This window comes from Hyla sarda, chromosome 1, assembly GCF_029499605.1.
Source record: "Hyla sarda isolate aHylSar1 chromosome 1, aHylSar1.hap1, whole genome shotgun sequence".
Lineage (NCBI taxonomy): Eukaryota > Metazoa > Chordata > Amphibia > Anura > Hylidae > Hyla > Hyla sarda.
In genome coordinates this window covers 527,265,151-527,284,972 of record NC_079189.1, presented here as the reverse complement: position 1 = coordinate 527,284,972, position 19,822 = coordinate 527,265,151, and the positions used below count along the sequence as shown (strand labels likewise).

The 19,822-nt window shown below is 42.7% G+C and overlaps 2 protein-coding genes and 1 long non-coding RNA gene across 7 annotated transcripts in view; 2 read left to right on the top strand and 1 right to left on the bottom strand.

Annotated features, from left to right (window-relative positions):
- Nucleotides 1–4,418, top strand: part of LOC130291092 (uncharacterized) — a 46,565-nt gene extending 42,147 nt beyond the window's left edge. Inside the window, exon 3 of the long non-coding RNA XR_008847796.1 lies at nucleotides 4,240–4,418. This is a non-coding gene — a long non-coding RNA (uncharacterized LOC130291092). The remainder of the gene's footprint in view (nucleotides 1–4,239) is intronic.
- The window catches only part of DHFR (dihydrofolate reductase), a 268,430-nt gene that overhangs the window by 45,912 nt on the left and 202,696 nt on the right, over nucleotides 1–19,822 (top strand). The gene's annotated exons all lie outside the window — the stretch shown is intronic.
- Nucleotides 1–19,822, bottom strand: part of MSH3 (mutS homolog 3) — a 193,778-nt gene that overhangs the window by 12,320 nt on the left and 161,636 nt on the right. For all 5 annotated transcript variants that reach the window (XM_056539388.1, XM_056539377.1, XM_056539398.1 and 2 more), the window contains one exon: nucleotides 10,335–10,492. In XM_056539388.1, the coding sequence (XP_056395363.1) occupies nucleotides 10,335–10,492 (158 nt within the window). The remainder of the gene's footprint in view (nucleotides 1–10,334; nucleotides 10,493–19,822) is intronic.

The following is a 19,822-nucleotide window of genomic DNA, read 5'->3' as shown; positions in this document are numbered from 1 at the left end:
ACCTTGCCGATAAGCCGATAATGCCCCGCACCGCGACTGCCACCCCCCCCCCGACCTGCCGCACCGCCACCAGCCCCCCCCCCCCGACCCACCGCACCGCGTCGCACCCCCCACCGTAGTGCTGGGCGTTATACCGGTATGAACTGGATACCATTTTTTTTTCTCCCACGGTATGGATTTTTGCCCATACCGCCATACCGCTATACCGGTCGGGCCCCTCCCCCACCCTCCGAGTCAATAAAAAAAAATTAAACTTCCCCGTAATGGGGGTGGTACCGGCCATCCATCCTTCCTGTAGTGTCCGGCGGCATTCCGGGTGGAGGGTGAACCGGTCCGGGCTGCCCTTCTCCGGGGGTCCTCTTCTCCACTCCGGGCAGGCTACGGCCTAGTACGCTGCATAGACACCGCTACGCCGTGACGTCAGGTGCGTTGCTGTCCACGGGCGTCACTGAGCAGCGGCGTCTAAGCAGCGTTACTAGGCCGGAGCCTGCCCGGAGTGGAGAAGAGCACCCCCGGAGAAGAAGGACAGCCCGGACCGGTTCACCCTCCACCCGGAATACCGCCGGACACTACAGGAAGGATGGATGGCCCGGACCACCCTGACAGGTAGGGGGAGAGAAGCGGGTGGTGGCGGCGGCGGCCTATGGCACCGCAAAAGCCACTGCAGTGCATTGATTTAAAGCGCCCGCTTTAAATCAATGATCTGCAGCGGTGTCGCGGGGGGATAAATAGCCGATAACTTATACCGGAATATAACCTCCACCGATTATCGGTATCGGCCCTAAAAAAACGATATCGGTCGATCCCTAATAACTACAACTCCCAGCATGCCCGGAATTGTAGTTTTGCAACATCTGGAGGTCCGCAGGTTGAAGACCACTGCACTAAAGTAACAAAAAAAAAATATAAAAATACTCAAGTTGAAAATAAAATCCATTTCACATGGTGGCTATAAACCCCACAAAAGAAATAAACTCATGTCGCTTGCTGATATACTGCAGGAGGCACTCCGAAATGGCTGTCCTCTGTGGTGGTATCTTCTGTGTAAAAGGCACTGTGAACAGCTGATTTCAACATTTGAGCCAAAATTACTAACAACTTGCACCAAATGATAAATTTGGTGCATGTCCACGAAAACCAAAGTGAAAAAAAAGAAGGGTAAAAAGAAACTTTCCAACATAATCAGACCACAGGTGTGCACGTAATGGGTGGCTTCCCTATGTCTACCTCAGGGCTCCGTCTCCTGAGTGCAGTAAACCATATATATGTTTAAACAGACATAGACTGGGAATTGCACTTAAAAAGTTTTTTATCTCCAAATTCATCCATATGCAAAATAGCAGAGAGGCAAAATTGATAAATAGCCCCCAAAATTCTCAAAAAGTTTCAAATATGCACAAATATGTGCACTGTATAGGCTGCAGTCAGTCATGCAATGACAGACCCCCCCCCCCCCCCCCCCCCCCACCCCGACCGCTTCCTTCATTATCAAGCAACATGCTCATAAAGTACAATGTATGATCACTAAATAAAAGCTGCCCCCGACCTCTACACCTGCATTCTCCCGAGGGCCCTTCTGGCCACAGCATACATGTATTGCAGGGAACTATGTCACAAACCCTGGTGCGTAGATTGTGGAGCACAGCGCCATCTCTAAGAAAATTTATCACAGGAGAGATGAAACTCAGTGCAGAAGTTAGAAAGATCAGTCAAGGAAGGATGAACATTAGCTGGCTGGTTAGTGTGGAGATTGTAGGTTCCCTTTTCTGGATGCTCCTGTCGCCTTATCACAGTTTTATTTATTGCAGAAACAAGTCAGAACATTGCTTTCCTGAATTGCAGGGAAGCAGCCAGAGAGAGAAAACGTATGCACCCTGTGCCCTGACATGAGTGCTGTGTGAGAAAAACTGGAGAGTTTACCCATAACAACCAATCACAGCTCAGCTTTCATATCTTAAAGGGGTACTCCGCCCCTAGACATCTTATCCCCTATCCAAAGGATAGGGGATAAGATGTCAGATCACCGGGGTCCCACTGCTGGGGACCCCGGGGATCGCTGCTACAGCACCCCGCTATCATTACTGCACAGAGCGAGATCGCTCTGCACGTAATGACGGGGGATACAGGGGCCGGAGCATCGTTACGTCACGGCTCCGCCCCTCGTGATGTCACGGCCCGCCCCCGTCAATACAAGTCTATGGGAAGGGGGCGTGGCGGTCATCACGCCCCCTGCCATAGACTTGCATTAAGGGGACGGGCCGTGATGTCATGAGGGGCGGAGCCATGACGTCACGCTGCTCCGGCCCCTGTATCGCCCGTCATTACGCACAGAGCGAACTCGCTCTGTGCAGTAATGATGGCGGGGTGCTGCAGCGGCGATCCCCGGGGTCCCCAGCAGCGGGACCGCGGCGATCTAACATCTTATCCCCTATCCTTTGGATAGGGGATAAGATGCCAGGGGCGGAGTACCCCTTTAAAGAGTTCTGGTAAAGTGAAAGATGAGCTGCGATTGGTTAATATGGGGAAAATCTCTCCACTTTTTCTCTCATTTTGATAAATCAGGGCAAGTGCTTCTCATAATATTTACTTGCTCCGCAATGTGCTCTGTGAAATTTAACCGGGATAACTATAACAATGGTCTGAACTGTGAACCAACCAGGAGCTGGCTCACTGTAGTCTACTGGTAGTGTCCTGTAACTGTGACCCTCTCTTCATAAATATTGCTGAACAGCAAGTATAAATCACTGTAGCCCATTACTGTGTCTCTGTAACTGATTATCCCCATGCCCACCCTTCCCCACAAACAGCATTAGCTTTAGTCTCGCTTCCTGTTCTGTGTCCTGTGCTGAAATAATGACATTAAAGGGATACTCTGCCCCTAGACCTCTTATCCTCTATCCAAAGCATAGGGGATAAGATGTCTGATGTCCCAACGGCCAGACCCCCCGTGACCTCTGGCCCGACACCCGGCGTTCTGAACATTTCTGCTCAGAACGCCAGTGTTGGACAGCCATGGTCATACGTCAGCCCCCCAACTTCCATTTATGACTGTGGTCACGCCCCCTCCCATAGACATGAATGGAGGGGGCATGACCGCCTGAAACCGGCATTCTGAGCATAAATGTTCACAACGCTGGGGTGCCGGGCCGGAGGTCACGGGGATCTGGCTGCTGGGACATCAGACATCTTATTCCCTATTCTTTGGATAGGGGATACGATGTCTAGGGGCAGAGTACCCCTTTAAGGCTAGGTTCAGATTAAGGAGATTCCATGGGTGGCTGGCCCCATCTAAATCAGTCGCACTAGGACCGCTCAGACATTGCTGTCCCCTTAGACAGTAATGTATTCCACACGAATTCTTCCAAAAGAATGATAATTCTTTCGGCAGCGGAAGCTTTGCCCGTTGTGTAGCAGACTCCTATTGCCTCTGCTACATTAGAATTTTTGAGCGGAATTACCCTCAGAAATGTCTCAGTCTGAACCTGGCCTATCCCACTCCTTACCTCCAGGAAATAGTATGAAATGTTATTTCCCTATTTTCTGTTGTCTAAAACCTGGTTTCGTCCTATTGCCAGTGCATCTTATAATCTAAGAAAATAAGTTAAACCCTTTTTTATCAAAACCCAAAAATATCAAAAACTACTCTATAATGCTTACTGCAAAAAGTGTTCATGACAGATCATCCAACCCAACTTTCCAATAGTAAAAATGTAGCCATTCTTTAGAAATGTATTCCTTTTTTTATAAGTAAAAAAAAAACCAGTCTTATGTCTTTTAAAGCTGCCAGCCTCTCGATTACATGGTGTTAAAAAGAAGGCGCGAGTAGAAACCAATTGACTTCATGGTCCGCTTTAAAAATGCTGCTAGTTAGACGGCAGCTGAAGATATTTTGCCACACAAACACATGGGATAAAGCCGTGATCGTGAAATGAATCGATCCATCAATGTGTCTGCGCCTTCTACGTAGTTATGGTTGTACAATCTCCCCTGACTGCTCTGAAATCACAGCTGCAGAGTCGGTCACCACAGTCAGTGCAAGCCTCAGAGGAGCAGCTACCCGAGAAAAAGGATTTATTCGTATGTCTGCAGGCAAACTAAGAGAGATGTGATGTTATCTTCTGCTGCGCTGCCTTCACTGTAGTAGCGATTCAGTGGATTAATAGTATTGAAAATCGTTGGCGCATACATGGCTAATTGGCTGAATGTGACAATTATTCTATTTATCTCTTAAATTACCAGGAAAGTTTCAATACGAACAGACGACGGCGGTATACTGGGGAAATCATTGAAGCTGGCTGCGGACGGGCTATCAAGTCTCAGGAAACTGCACAGTAGTGAAAAGTGGAGCAACTACGTACTACATGTGGGAGACAAGCTATGCTAATCTAGAGTACTTTTTACGGAACCTCATTAGAGATGAGCGAATTTACAGTAAATTAGATTTGTCACGAACCTCTCGGCTCGGCAGTTGATGACTTTTCCTGCATAAATTAGTTCAGCTTTCAGGTGCTCCGGTGGGCTGGAAAAGGTGCATACAGTCCTAGAAGACTCTTTCCTAGGAATGTATCCACCTTTTCCAGCCCACCGGAGCACCTGAAGGCTGAACTAATTTATGCAGGATAAGTCATCAACTGCCGAGCCGAGAAGTTCGTGATGAATCGTATTTACTGTAAGTTCGCTCATCTCTAAACCTCATACATTATGTATACAGTTCAGAGCTCTTTTTATGAGATTCAACAGATTACCTAACTTTTGTGTGTGTTTGTTTTTTTGTATTAGTATAAAATTACACATTTGATGGATACACATACAGAGCCAGCTGGGATTCAATATATGTGTTCTGGTTCAGTTCTATCATAGCCTGCAATAACCATTAAAGGGGTACTCTGTCCCTAGACATCTTATCCCCTATCCAAAGGATAGGGGATAAGATGTCTGAACGCAGGGGCCCCGCCGCTGGGTCTGATCTGATCCGAAAAGTATGCATACATGAATGGGGAACAGAGCCACAATACATTTACAATCAACAAGAAGAAGATGGCAGCACTCACCAGTACAGTGATCTGCTTTATTAAAGTGCAGGAGACTTACAACGTGTGCAGCCGGACAAGGACGCCAACATTGATCAGTAGAATGGGTGACAGCTGTTGCGCATGCGCAACAGCTGTCACCCATTCTACTGATCAATGTTGGCATCCTTGTCCGGCTGCACACGTCGTAAGTCTCCTGCACTTTAATAAAGAAGATATTGTTCCACTGTACTGATGAGTGCTGCCATCTTCTTCTTGTTGATTGTAAATGTATTGTGGCTCTGTTCCCCATTCATGTATGCATACTTTTCGGATCAGATATCCCCATAAGAATTGCTTTAACAATACAAAACTGCATGTTCTCCAGTTACTAGCTACCACTTTGTTTGGCTGCACGCCCAATTTATTGTTACTCAACGGAGATTCTATAGCAAAAATATAGCACAGATTACAAAACAAACAGAACCTTGATGACACTAACATATAGAACATGAATATGCAGATAGAAATACAAACATCAATACACAGCATCTTATCCCAGGACGTTCTATATGAAATACAAGCTTTAGGAAATGCAATCCTTTAGTTTGTTTATTTGGAATATAAAATAATGTAAGTATTAATTCTAGGTATTTTGAGGCAGTCAGCTATATGCTGATGTAAATAGGACAAACCATCTCCTGATGACTAGCTAAAAATCTTCCTTCCAACAATATTCCTGTAAGACCGGCGCCATCTGTGTTTCCTACACTGCTGTTTTTGTTTTTTTTTGCTTTTTTTTTTTTTACACATTATAGAGTGAAAGGGATACTCCGTCCCTAGACATCTTATCCATAATCCAAAAGATAGGTGATAAGATGTCTGATTGCAGAGGTCCGGATGCTGGGACCCCTGCGATCTCTGGCCCAGCACCCTAGTAATCTACTGCACGGAGCGGGGTTAGGTGGGGGGTCCCAGTGGCCGGACCCCGCAATCAGACATTTCATCCTTTGGATAGGGAATAAGACGTCTAGGGGTGGAGTACCCCTTTAGGTCACCAATATAAATTCACAAAGCTTATAATTAATAACTACTGTCACAAATGGCATTATTAGGCTGGGTTCACACAATGGCCCTGATTTACTATTATAAACCCGACCTGTTTTGTTGGGTTTTGCGCCAGAAAAAGACCCGACCAACTCTCCATTTTACAGAGAAAACCCGATAAAGGGGCGTGACAGTCGTGGAAAGGGGCGTGGCCACTGAAAATGGGGCGTGTTCCTGACATTTTCTAAAAATCCCAACATATTTACTAAGGTTTCCACAGAAAATGTGGTGGATTTCAGCTGAGGAAAATCCCACAGATCAGAGCATGTGAACAAAAAAGCAAAACATAGGGAAAAGTGCAAAATGTAGGGAAACCTTAGTAAATATCATGGAAAAAAAATTGTAGGGAATTAAAACCCACAAAGAAAACGTCACTCCACTCTTAGTAAATCAGGACCAGTGTATTTTTGTAAGTATTTTAGCCAAAGCGAGGACTAGGTCCAAAACACGGTAAAAGACATGAAAAGCACACGTGACATAAAAGAAGTGATGCTTTTTATTTCTTTTTAAAGCTGGCAGTTTTGATCTCCACACAGGGAGCTGGGGTGGGTAGGATGGTGAGAGGAGACATTTTAAATGGAATTATAAATCATTTATATTCTATATAAATAAACAAAAAAAAAAATAAATAAAATGTGTTTTATTGACACAGTAAAGGCGATCGCTTTCCCCTCCCCCCCCACTGAAGATACTGCCACTGTCACTCGAGGCGATGGATCTGATAATATTGTTTTGCCATTAGGACTCTTTTCCTCCTGGTATTGAACCTGCCCTAGAAGTCCAGGCTTGACTGCACTGCAGCGTATAGGATGACGCACTGATCAGAGGGTGACCTTTACCGATGTGTCCATTAGAGAAGAAAATAATTAGCACAAGGCTCCCGCATGCAGCTCTTCTGCTTGTTGCCTAAACTCCAATTAAATCAATACTTCTAAATTGTACAAGGTAAGAACTAAAGTTCTAATCTTTATACTGAAGTTTGGAAAAAATTCAAAGTAATTGAACACAAGTATAAAACAATGATATACTGAAACCTAGTTATGGTATTTGTTTCACAAAAATACATTTCCCCTCGAGAAATTCAGGGACTTAGGGAAACAAAGTAATTTATAGAACACAATATAACTACTTGGGATAGCGAGAACTTAAGTTAACAAAAAACAAACAAAAGAAAAAACAAATCAGTAGTGAGGGATTCGTACTCACTGGGACAGCTTTTGTTTAAAATCAACTGGTGCCAGAAAGTTAAACAGATTTGTAAATTACTTCTCTTAAAAATTCTTAATCCTTCCAGTACTGTTTAGGGGCTGTATGCTAAAGAGAAATCCAAAGAGAAATGCATTTCCTGCATGTCCACTGAGCAGTGGAGTACCCCTTTAAAGGGGTACTCCCGTGGAAAACTTTTTTTTTAAATCAACTGGTGCCAGAAAGTTAAACAGATTTGTAAATTACTTCTATTAAAAAAATCTTAATCCTTCCAGTACTTTTTAAGGGCTATATACTACAGAGGAAATGCTTTACTTTTTGCTCTCTGCTAACTTTTGCTGTCCAATTTAGGAACTGTCCAGAGCAGAAGAAAATCCCCATAGCAAACATATGCTGCTCTGGACAGTTCCTAAAATGGACAGCAGAGGTCAGCAAAGAGCACTGTGGTCATGACATCAGAGAAATCTAAAAAGTAAAGCATTTCCTGTAGTATATAGCCCCTAAAAAGTACTGGAAGGATTAAGATTTTTTTAATTTACAAATCTGTTTAACTTTCTGGCACCAGTTGATTTAAAAAAAAGGGGTACTCCGCTGCTCAGTGTTCGGAACAAAATGTTCAGAACGCTTAGAGCAGGCGCCGGGGGCTTGTGACGTCACTGCCTCATCCCCTCGTGACATCACGCCCCCCCCCCCCCCCATTGCAAGTCTACAGGAGGGGGCGTGAAGGCCATAGACTTGCATTGAGGGGGCGGGGCGTGACGGCACGAGGGGGCGTGGCCATGACGTTTTGAGCCACCAGCGCCGGCATTAAGCGTTCTGAATATTTTGTTCCGAATGCTGAGCAGCGGAGTACCCCTTTAAGGTGTACGGTGTGTGTACTAATCCATTAAAGCCTAATGCCAGAATGGAAAGCCCTCCACTCTGATGTGCAGATTGAAATGTCCAGCTTTATCCTCTCCTCAAGCTACAAAAAACTACAGACAGACTGCTAATAATTCTAAGCATTTTGGAAATATTCCTTCATCAAAGCACGTCAATAGAGTCCCTCACCCAATCGCGTGTTCCTTTTTGTTTAAGGATTATTTTCAAACGAGTCGAATTTTTTGATGTTTGTACGTAGTTTTTTCGCTTGAGAAGATAATCCATCTGTTTTTAGTTGAACATTAGAGTGCTGGAGGTCGATCCCATCTGGGATAATGCTTTTATGGATTCATTTATTTTATCTGTCAAGCAATTAAGAAGCCATACATAAAGGAGGCTTGAGCGGACATTCTTTTCACCCTGTAGGTGTACATGAGTTGTCCCCTCTGCAGGCTCCATCTCTAGACAGTGGGTAAACTAACACATCAGTAATGCGTCTTGTGAACCCAAGAGGGGTTAGAGCTGTTATTCAAAGTGAATCAACATTTCCACGTTAGGGGTGTACTCACTTTTGTTGCCATGTTTTAGACATTAATGGCTGTGGTTTACATTGTTTTGTGGGGACACAACATTAAACACTGTTATACAGGTTGCGCACTCACTACTTTACATTGTAGCAGTGTCATTTCTTCAGTGTTGTCACATGAAAAGATAAAATTAAACATTTACAAAAATGTACTTTATAAATAAAATAATAATACATACACAATACATACATCACTCTACATATAACGTATGTAGTTGTTTTGATGTTTATAGAAGTTTAATAAGAGCTTTCCATTTCTACTATAGCCTAGAAATGTTGTATACGACTGGTTGGTATAGGTAACATGGCCACAATTGTCATTCAAGCCTTATAGATCAGGCTGTTTATTCTGAGTGCTTGCCCTGCGAAGAACAGTTTTTCCTTAATAACTGCACAGTTATTAACACTAACATTCAAAAGGTTAACCCTATGCCTCCCCATGCTTCAAACAACCAATGTCTGCATACTTACTTCACCTGCTACCCTGGTCCTGCAGGTGTCAAATGTTCTGGTCCCCGCTTCTGTGCTGTCTGAGCTTCTTTTGGTCATTGGAAGAAGAAAGAATAATACAGGAGTGGGGACCCGAAAATGTGTCAGGTGCAGGATCAGGCGATGTAAGTATGAAGGCATTTAATATTTTAATGCACGGTAAAGCGCAGGTTAACTATGGGGTTTTCCCGGAAAACCCTTTTAGGGGCTATTCACATGTACATTATCTTGCACATATTTCATGCTCAGGATTTGAAGCTGCAGATTCTATGCTGCAAATGTAAACTAAATGATTGAATACAGCATCAAATCTGCAGCTTTAAAGGGGTACTCCGGCACTAAGACATCTTATCCCCTATCCAAAGGATAGAGGATAAGATGCCTGATCGCGGGGGTCCCGCCGCTGGGGACCCCCATGATCATGCACACAGCACCCCATTAGAATCAGTCCCCGGAGCGTGTTCGCTCCGGGTCTGATTACTGGCGATCCCGGGGACGGAGCGTTGTGACGTCACGGCTCCGCCCCCTCAATGCAAACCTATGGGAGGGGGCGTGAGCGTGGCAGCTGTCATGCCCCCTCCCATAGGTTTGCATTGAGGATGCGGAGTGTGATGTCACAACGCTCCGTCCCCGTGATCGCCAGTAATCAGACCCGGAGCGAACACGCTCTGGGGACTGATTCTAATGGGGTGCTCTGTGCATGATCGAGGGGGTCCCCAGCGATCAGGCATCTTATCCCCTATAATTTGGATAGGTAATCCTACTTCTACTGCTTTTTTATACCACTCCAAGTGTGAAATGGATAAAAAAGAAAAGCAGGGGTAGCATCTGTTCTTTATTTATTTATCTCATTTATTATGATCCACAAAGAGCTTTGGATTCAAAACTGCAGTAAAACTGCAGCGAAAACTGCAACAGGTAAAGGTAAAACTGCTGCTTGTGTGGGTTTTAATAATCCAATTGAAAATCGCATATGTGGTGGTGGGAGGAGGGGGTTTCAGCTGAATGTGGATGGCCGCCATAAATGTAAGATTCCATAAACAAAACATCTGCCTAGTACAATGGTTTTTTGGTACCTTGTAAAGATTCCATCAATCACACCAACAGTGACTTCTTCTGCAGGGACATAAGAGCCTATTTGTGCCATGATGGTGATGAGGGCGACCTGTTTGATGTATGAGCTCTTTCCACCCATGTTAGGTCCGGTGATTATCATGACTCTCTCCATGTCTGCCTACAGAGACGTGAGGAACCAGATTTATTATTCCAGCAGTTACAAAAATGATATATAATGTTCACAATTTTCTGAAGCAAATGTATCCTGACATTTTAAAAAGTAATATCCAGAATACAAAAATAATCACTGAACAGCCCTGTATCTATTTAAGATGTGCTAGCAGCAAGGTCATTCTCTCTCTCCATATATATAAAATGTAATGGTCCTCATTTTTATTGCAAACCCGACATGTTTTGTTGGGTTGTGGGCCAGAGTCTGGCGCATTGTGGCAGAAATTCTGTCTGTGCCAGAATTTGCACCAAAATTGAGAAAAACCCAACTAAATCTCCATTTTACTGAGAAAATCCTAAAAAGAGGCGTGGTCATCAGGAAAAGGGCGTGGTCACTGAAAAGGGGCGTGTTCCCGACATTTTCACAAAAACCCAACGTACTGTATTTACTAAGGTTTTTTACAGAAAATGTAGTGGATTTGAGCTGAGGAAAACCAGACAGATCAAAGCATGGTGTAAAAAAAGAAAAAATAGGGAAAAGTGCAAAATGTAGGGAAACCTTAGTAAATACAGTGGGAAATTGTAGGGAATTAAAACCCACAAAGAAACCTTCACTCCATTTTTAGTAAATCAGGGCCAATGTGTCTATGTATGTTCCAGTGTGGTGACCCAGTACAGAATCACATGTTCTTCTGTACTCCTGCCCATCCTGCGTGGCAGATGCTGCTTCAATGTCCATCTTGGGCCCACATTCCTCAGGACTCTCTATAGTTCCCTATGTAATGCAATGTTATACAATGGTTAATGTATGAGTATTTTCTTTGCACTTGTTACTTTAAGAAACCTGTTGTTAAGGACCTTGTTGTTAGAGGAGTATGCGGAGGTGAAACAGGTGACTTTTCTGACCAATGAGACCCTTCTAAATTGCTCCCATATATAGGTGGGAGGAGTTACTTTTAGTCAGATCTTGTTGAGGTACAGTTGAGAGAGGTGTGGAGTCTGTCTGTGAGGTCATTCTGCAGGAGGCCTGAGGCCTAGTCCAGCAACCACGCATCTACTACCAGTTAACCCCTGCGCCTGGGTAAAAGGCAAAGCCTGGCGGTAAGCACTACAGTCTGAGGGATTTAATTTAAGTTAAGTCCAGCAAGTCATCCAAGATAGTCAAGTCCAAGTCACTACAGTCTAGCGTGGGTTGCATGCATGTCAAGTCAGCCACAGCACAATCAACTATAAGACCCAGCAAGCCGATAAGTTTCCCAAAGTTCATCCTGCATCTCCTTCACGCTAATCTGAGCTGTAACGGATTGTACCATCTTTCCAATCTCAGAAAAGCAAGCCAGTTATCTGCGTCGGAGTAATTATTTGCCCCGTGCCTGGCACAGGAAAAGCTGATCTACCTTTGGTGGTGTATAGGTCAACCACACCCTGGAATCACAAAACGGATAATTACACGTTACCCTCACCCGACACCACACCAGCATCACTTCCAAACGGCTGAATATGAAACTTGGTACATGTTACTTATATGTCAACTAAAAATATAGGATAGGTAAATTAGCCCTAAACCCACCCCCATTTGTGAGGGTCAGGGTTTTTGTCTAAAGTCCCATGCATAAGCTTCAGCAATGACAGTGCCTGTCATTGTGACACATGTGAGCTGTAGCCCCGGTTAAAGGGGTATTCCACCCCTAGACACCTTATACTCTATCCAGTGGATAGGGGATAAGATGTCTGACCGTGAGGGTCCCCAGCAGTGAACTTCACTCGTTGGATGACTGGCGATAAGGGACAGAGGCTTGTGACGTCACAGCCACATCCCACTCATGCCGTCATAGCAAAACCCCCTCAATACAACTCTATGGGAGGGGGCGTAACGACCGTCACATCTCCTCCCATAGACTTGCATTGAGGGGTCATGGCCATGACAGCACGAACAGGGCGTGGCTGTGACGGCACGAGCCTCGGGCGGTGCACCAGACTCTAAACGAATGCCGGGTGCAGCAGGGAGATCAGACCACTTATCTCAAATAAGATGTCTAGGGGAAGAGTACCTCTTTAAGTGCTTTTTAGCGCACCGTTTCGTGTATCTGTCTGCATACGTCAGCAGACAGATAAAAGTTGTGGCACAATACTTCTTTTTGGCAGACTTCTCATCACTGTGTAGATGTCCTGTTTGACACAAGCATATAAAAAATATATGTAGAATGGATTGGAAATATGGCTGTATTACGGATCATAGTGCACCAGTATTGCATTTTTATTAAAGGGGTTATCCACCATAAGGTGATTTTAGTACATACCTGGCAGACAGTAATGGACATGATTCGGAAGGATCTGCGCTTGTCTTGGGGCTAAATGGCTATGTTGTGAGATTACCATAACATTGCTGCTAGCTTTTTGTGAACTGGTATTTACTGTTTGACTTTTCTTTTTTTTACTACAAATCCTACAATTCCATTTTCCTCCCTCTCACACATCAGCCACCCCACCCATTGAAACATAAATTAGCTGCATCCATTCAAAGACCTGTGGTTTTCAATCAGGGTGCCTACAGCTGTTGTATTAGTGGCACATTGATCCCTCTCCCACCAAGCGATCCCTCCACCCATTGAAGCAGACAGGTTCCCTGTCATCAGCTGACTAGTGAGTAAGGTCTCGGCCGCATAGCAAGCTAGTAAAAATCTGAGACAACAGTCATTTTGTATGCTGGTAAAAATAAATATTGGGGGGAAAATCACATAAGAATTGTGAGAAAACCGTAACACACAGGTACAGACACTATATTATGAACTACACTAACTTTACAGCCCCTGTAGCACAGTCAAATAAAAAAAATTCCTGGAATACCCCTTTAAAGATCTGTAATACTGTTAGGGTATGTCCACTACGCGCAATATGCAGCAGAGATTCTGATGGTAGCCTGAGATTCAGTCAGGGACGCAGAATAGTCTCATTCACTGGGGCTAAATGATGACAGGTGTTTTTCAAATAAGCTCAGAATAAATTATATGAATACAGTCATGGCCATAAATGTTGGCACCCCTGAAATTTTTCTAGAAAATGAAGTATTTCTTACAGAAAGGGATTGCAGTAACACATGTTTTGCTATACACATGTCTATTCCCTTTGTGTGTATTGGAACTAAACCAAAAAAGGGAGGAAAAAAAGCAAATTGGAGTCACACCAAACTCCAAAAAATGGGCTAAACAAAATTAATGGCACCCTTAACTTAATATTTGGTTGCACACCCTTTAGAAAAATAACAAATCAGTCGCTTCCTATAACCATCAATAAGCTTCTTACACCTCTCAGCCGGAATGTTGGACTACTCTTCCTTTGTAAACTGCTCCAGGTCTTTCTTATTGGAAGGTGCCTTTTCCCAACAGCAATTTCAAGATCTCTCCACAGGTGTTCAATGGGATTTAGATCTGGACTCATTGCTGCCATTTCAGAACTCTCCAGCGCTTTGTTGCCATCCATTTCTGGGTGCTTTTTGATGTATGTTTGGAGCCATTGTCCTGCTGGAAGACCCAAGATCTCGGACGCAAACCCAGCTTTCTGACACTGGGCTGTACAGTGCGACCCAAAATCCATTGGTAATCCTCAGATTTCATGATGCCTTGCACACAGAGGCAGAGGCAGCAAAGAACCCCAACACATCATTGAACCTCCACCATATTTCACTGTAGATACTGTGTTATTTTCTTTGTAGGCCTCATTCCGTTTTCGGTAAACTGTAGAATGATGTGCTTTACCAAAAAGCTCTATCATGGTCCACAAGACGTTTTCCCAGAAGGATTTTGGCTTACTCAAGTTCATTTTGGCAAAATGTAGTCTTTCTTTTTTATGTCTCTGTGTCAGCAGTGGGGACCTCCTGGGTCTCCTGCCATAGTGTTTCATTTAATTTAAATGTCGACAGATAGATTGCACTGACACTGATGCTCCCTAAGCCAGCAGGACAGCTTGAATATCTTTGGTGCTGCTTATCCACCATCCGGACTATCTTGCGATGACACCTTTCATCAATTTTTCTCTTCCGTCCATGCCCAGGGAGTTGCAAACTTCCTTATAATGTTGTGCACTGTGGACAAAGGCAAATCTAGATCTCTGGAGATGGACTTGTAACCTTGAGATTGATGATATTTTTCCACAATTTTGGTTCTCAAGTCCTCAGACAGTTCTCTTCTCCTCTTTATGTTGTTCATGCTTAGTGTGGCACACACAGACACACAATGCAAAGACTAAGTGAACTTCTCTCCTTTTTATCTGCTTTCCGGTGTGATTTTTATATTGCCCACACCTGTTACTTGCCCCAGGTGAGTTTAAATGAGCATCACATGCTTGAAACAATCTTATTTTTCTACAATTTTAAAAGGGTGCCAATAATTTTGTCCAGACCATTTGTGGAGTTTGGTGTGACATTATGTCCAATTAGCTTTTTTTTTTCCTCCCTTTTTTTGTTTTGTTTAGTTCCAATACACACAAAGGGAATAAACATGTGTCTAGCAAAACATGTGTTACTGCAATCCTTTTCTGTGAGAAATACTTAATTCTCTATATTTCAGGGGTACCAACATTTATGGCCATGACTGCAAATTATTTATTCTGGTGTATTGAGAGTACACTGAGCCATGACGTAACGATGCTCCGGCACCTGTATTGCCCGTCATTACACGCAGAGCGAACTCGCTCTGTGCAGTAATGATAGCGGGGTGCTGCAGCAGCGATCCCGGGGGTCCCCAGCAGCGGGACCGCGGCGATCTGACATCTTATCCCCCTATCCTTTGGATAGGGGATAAGATGTCTAGGGGCGGAGTACCCCTTTAAGGACCAGAGCATTCTTTGCTAATCTGACCACTGTCACTTTAAGCATTAATAACTCTGGGATGCTTTTACTTATGAATTTGATTCCGAGATTGTTTTTTCGGTGACATATTCTACTTTATGTTAGTGGTAAATTTTCATCGATATTTGCATAATTTCTTGGTGAAAAATTAGAAAATTTTGAATTTTTCTAACTTTAAAGCTCTGTGCTTGTTAGGAAAATGGATATGCCAAATAAATTATATATTGATTCACATATACAATATGTCTACTTTATGTTGGCCTCATAAAAGTTGACATGTTTTTAATTTTTGAAGACATCAGAGGGCTTCAAATTATAGCAGCAATTTTCCACAAAAAATTTTCAGGGACCAATAGAATTTTGAAGGGAATTTGAGGGTCTTTATTTTAGAAATAGCCCATAATGGACCACGTTATGAAAACTGCACCCCTCAACGTTATCAAAATGACATTCAGAAAGTTTGTTAACCCTTTAGGTGTTTCACAGGAATAGCAGCAAAGTGAAGGCAAAAAATCTAAATCTTCAATTTTTACACTAATGTTTTTGTAGACCAATATTTTTTTATTTTTACAAGGGGTAAAAGGAGAAACAGACCACCCAAATTTGAAACCTAATTTCTCTCCAATAAGGAAGTACCTCATATGTGGATGCAAAGTGCTCTGCGAGCGCACTACAGGGCTCAGAGGGGAAGGAGCGACAATGGGATTTTGGAGAGTGAATTTTGCTGAAATGTTTTTTGGGGAGAGTGTCGCTTTTAGGAAGCCCCCATGGTGACCAAAATGGCACACTTTTTGGGAAACTACGCCCCTCAAGGAATGTAACAAGGGGTATAGTGAGCTTTAACACCCTACAGGTGATTGATGAACTTTTGTTAAAGTGGGACATGGAAATGAAAAATTAGATTTTTTTTCACCAAAATGCTGATGTTACCCAAAATTTTTCATTTTCACAAGGGGTAATATGAGAAAAAGCCCCCCCAAATTTTTAACCCCATTTCTCTCGAGTAAGGAAATACTTCATATGTGGATGTTAAGTGCTCTGCGGGTGCACTACAGGGCTCAGAAGGGAAGGAGCGACGTTGGGCTTTTGGAGAGAGAATTTGGTTGGAATGGAAGTCGGGGGCCATGTGCATTTACAAAGCCCCCCCCCCCCCCGTGGTGCCAGAACAGGGGACCCCCCCACATGTGACCCCATTTTGGAAACTACACCCCTCACAGAATTTAATAAGGGGTACAGCAAGCATTTACACCCCACTGGCGTTTGACAGATCTTTGGAACAGTGGGCTGTGCAAATGACAAAATTACATTTTTCATATTCATGGACCACTGTTCCAAAAATCTGTCAGACACCTGTGGGGTGTAAATGCTCACTGCACCCCTTGTTACATTTCGTGAGGGGTGTAGTTTCCAAAACGGGGTCCACTGTTCTGGCAGCATGGGGGCTTTGTAAACGCACATGACTTTCAATTCCAGCCAAATTCTCTCTTCAAAAGCCCAATGGCGCTCCTTCTCTTTTAAGCCCTGTAGTGCGCCCGCAGAGCACTTTACATCCACAGATGGGGTATTTCCTTACTCAGAAGAAATGGTGTTACAAATTGTGGGGGTCTTTTTTCTTATTACCCCTTGTGAAAATAAAAACTTTGGGGGTAACACCAGCATAATAGTGAAAAAAATAAAAAAAAAATAAAAAAAATATTTGCCTGTCCAACTTTAATGAAATTTGTCAAACACCTGTGGAGTGTTAGTGCTCTCTATACCCCTTGTTACATTCCATGAGGGGTGTAGTTTTCAAAATGGGGTCACATGTTTTTTTTTTGTGTTTATGTCAGAACTGCTGTAACCAGCAGCCACCCCAGTGAAAATCCCCAGTTTAGACCTCAAATGTACATGGTGGCACATGGTAGCCACTCCTGAGCCCTGTTGTGCGCCAGCAGAGCACTTTACATCCAAATATGGGGTACCGCTCACCCTTAGCCATTTAAGCGAGTCCTCCCTGAGGACTCGCTTGAATGGCTAAGGGTGAGCAGTACCGTGTACCAGTATCTATTACAGGATCATCTCTTATTTCATGTGTGCATTACTGATGAACATTATTAACAATCACCACAATCTTCGCATACATATTTACTCCATGATTTACATCAATCTGCATTACGCACAGAACTAATCTTTTTTCCCCCCTTCATACTGGAATATTATTATCAGCATTGTTTTTACTGCAGTTGAGTGGTGGCCTCCATTTTTTTCAGCTTTTTAAGGTTTCATATTTATTTTATGCTGCTATGCTTATTTATTATATATATATATATATATATATATATATATATATATATATATATATTTATTTATTTATTTTTTTTGTTCTTCTTTGCATCATTTGTACATTTATGTTTCCATAACCACCCACAAGAGCCCTGTGGGTGGACTGAGTATATGCATTTGACTACTTATTTTATTTAATGCAATAAATTAATTGATTTTCAACTCATCTTTATCCAAATATTTTTTAGACCTTGAGCTCCAAATTCCTTCTCATATTTCTGTTTATCCTATTGAACCTAGGTTATTGGTACAACAATTGGCCAGCTCGGTCTATCTCTAATCTTGGTCTTGATCTGTGAGCTATCTTATTTATCCTTCTTTTTGCACAATAAGCCATTGGTTGCACATCCCAGGGAGAAGTGCCGCTAATGGCTGATCATTTTTTGAAGGGTCAAAACGTTTGCTTGTTTGTCGGCAGATCGATTGTCCTAATAAACGGGTAATATTGGCAAATAATATACATCCCGTGTAAGATACCCCTACATGACTGGGGGAATTCTGCAAATGAAGATTAGGTGTGGCGAAGGGTATAGCAGCAGGGTATAGCCGGCAGCATAGCCTACAATCCCTATGGAACAACTTGACCTAATACAATGGTTAGGATTCCCAGTCCTAGTTAAGAACACCATGTAGGTTTAGACCATTTGTTTTCAAATTAAATCTGTTTTAACTACAACTTCTGTATTATCATTGGAATCCCTACAAGTTGGTTATAAGCCAAAGGTGTTCTACAAACATGTAGATGTATTGTGTGCTACCAATGTAATCTATCAGATCTGCTGGTATGCGGAGGTTCTTAATGAATCAACAACCCACTCCATGACTTATTTTATTACACTCCATGACTGGGACATCTTTCTACTGATGGCCAGATTTACCATTACAGATATAGGATTATGCATTAAAGGGGTATTCCAGGCCAAAACTTTTTTTTTATATATATATCAACTGGCTCCGGAAAGTTAAACAGATTTGTAAATTGCTTCTATTAAAAAATATTAATCCTTCCAATAGTTATTAGCTTCTGAAGTTGAGTTGTTGTTTTCTGTCTAACTGCTCTCTGATGACTCACGTCCCGGGAGCTGTGCAGTTCCTATGGGGATATTCTCCCATCATGCACAGCACCCGGGATGTGACATCATCATTGAGCAGTTAGACAGAAAACTTCAGAAGCTAATAACTATTGGAAGGATTAAGATTTTTTAATAGAAGTAATTTACAAATCTGTTTAACTTTCCGGAGCCAGTTGATATATATAAAAAAAGGTTTTGCCTGGAATACCCCTTTAAAACATTCGCAATCCAAAATAGAGCCCCAACAAATGCAAGTTTAGTCCCATCATTACCACAGGTTTATTGCTATGTAGTTCAACTTTACTTATCTTGCCACTATGTAATGGTAAGTTATGGTACCTATATGTATGTTCTCCCGACTACAAGTTTAGTTTATAAAAAGTTATAATGGTAAGATAGAGAAATAAGTACTCTGAAAACATTACGAAAGTGTCAGTGAAGCAATGAGAATGTAGGCTGCTCTTCTCCATAGCAACTGATTTTCACAAAAAGCCTACATTAATATGGAAATAGAAACACATAAATGACAAGTTTGCACTTTACAGACAACTGCAAAGTAAGTCTATTATATCAGATAATGCATTTACCTCCACTAGCTTTAAATAAAACGCTAGAAATTGAATGTATCCATCTATGACCGACTTCCTGATTGCGATAACAGAGCATCAAAGCTTCTTAAATAGATTTTTTTCCCTGACATTTAGTAATCTGAGGATGGTGTTTGTTATTTATGAATGAATGTCACAGAAGACCGGGATCACTGGTTCACGAGAGGAGATTTCTAATCTAAACTGGTACAGATGGGTAATCTTTAAGCGAATCTCTAATTGTGTGTACCCCATAACCCCCTGGGGATGCCACGGAATGTGGCTGAAACAAGTTGTGATTTGAGGGACATCTGTATATACAATTTTACATTACCAGTAAATACCCACCTTCTGGTGGTAATTGTTCTGTCTGGCAAGACCAGCAGTGCTGGCGCTATATGTTTTTATAGGTGTGAGGGTTCACAATTTGTTTATTGAGTTTTCAACAACATCAATAAAAGTTATGTATTATTGCACTCTCACTACTATTTCTGTAGCACTGTGCACAA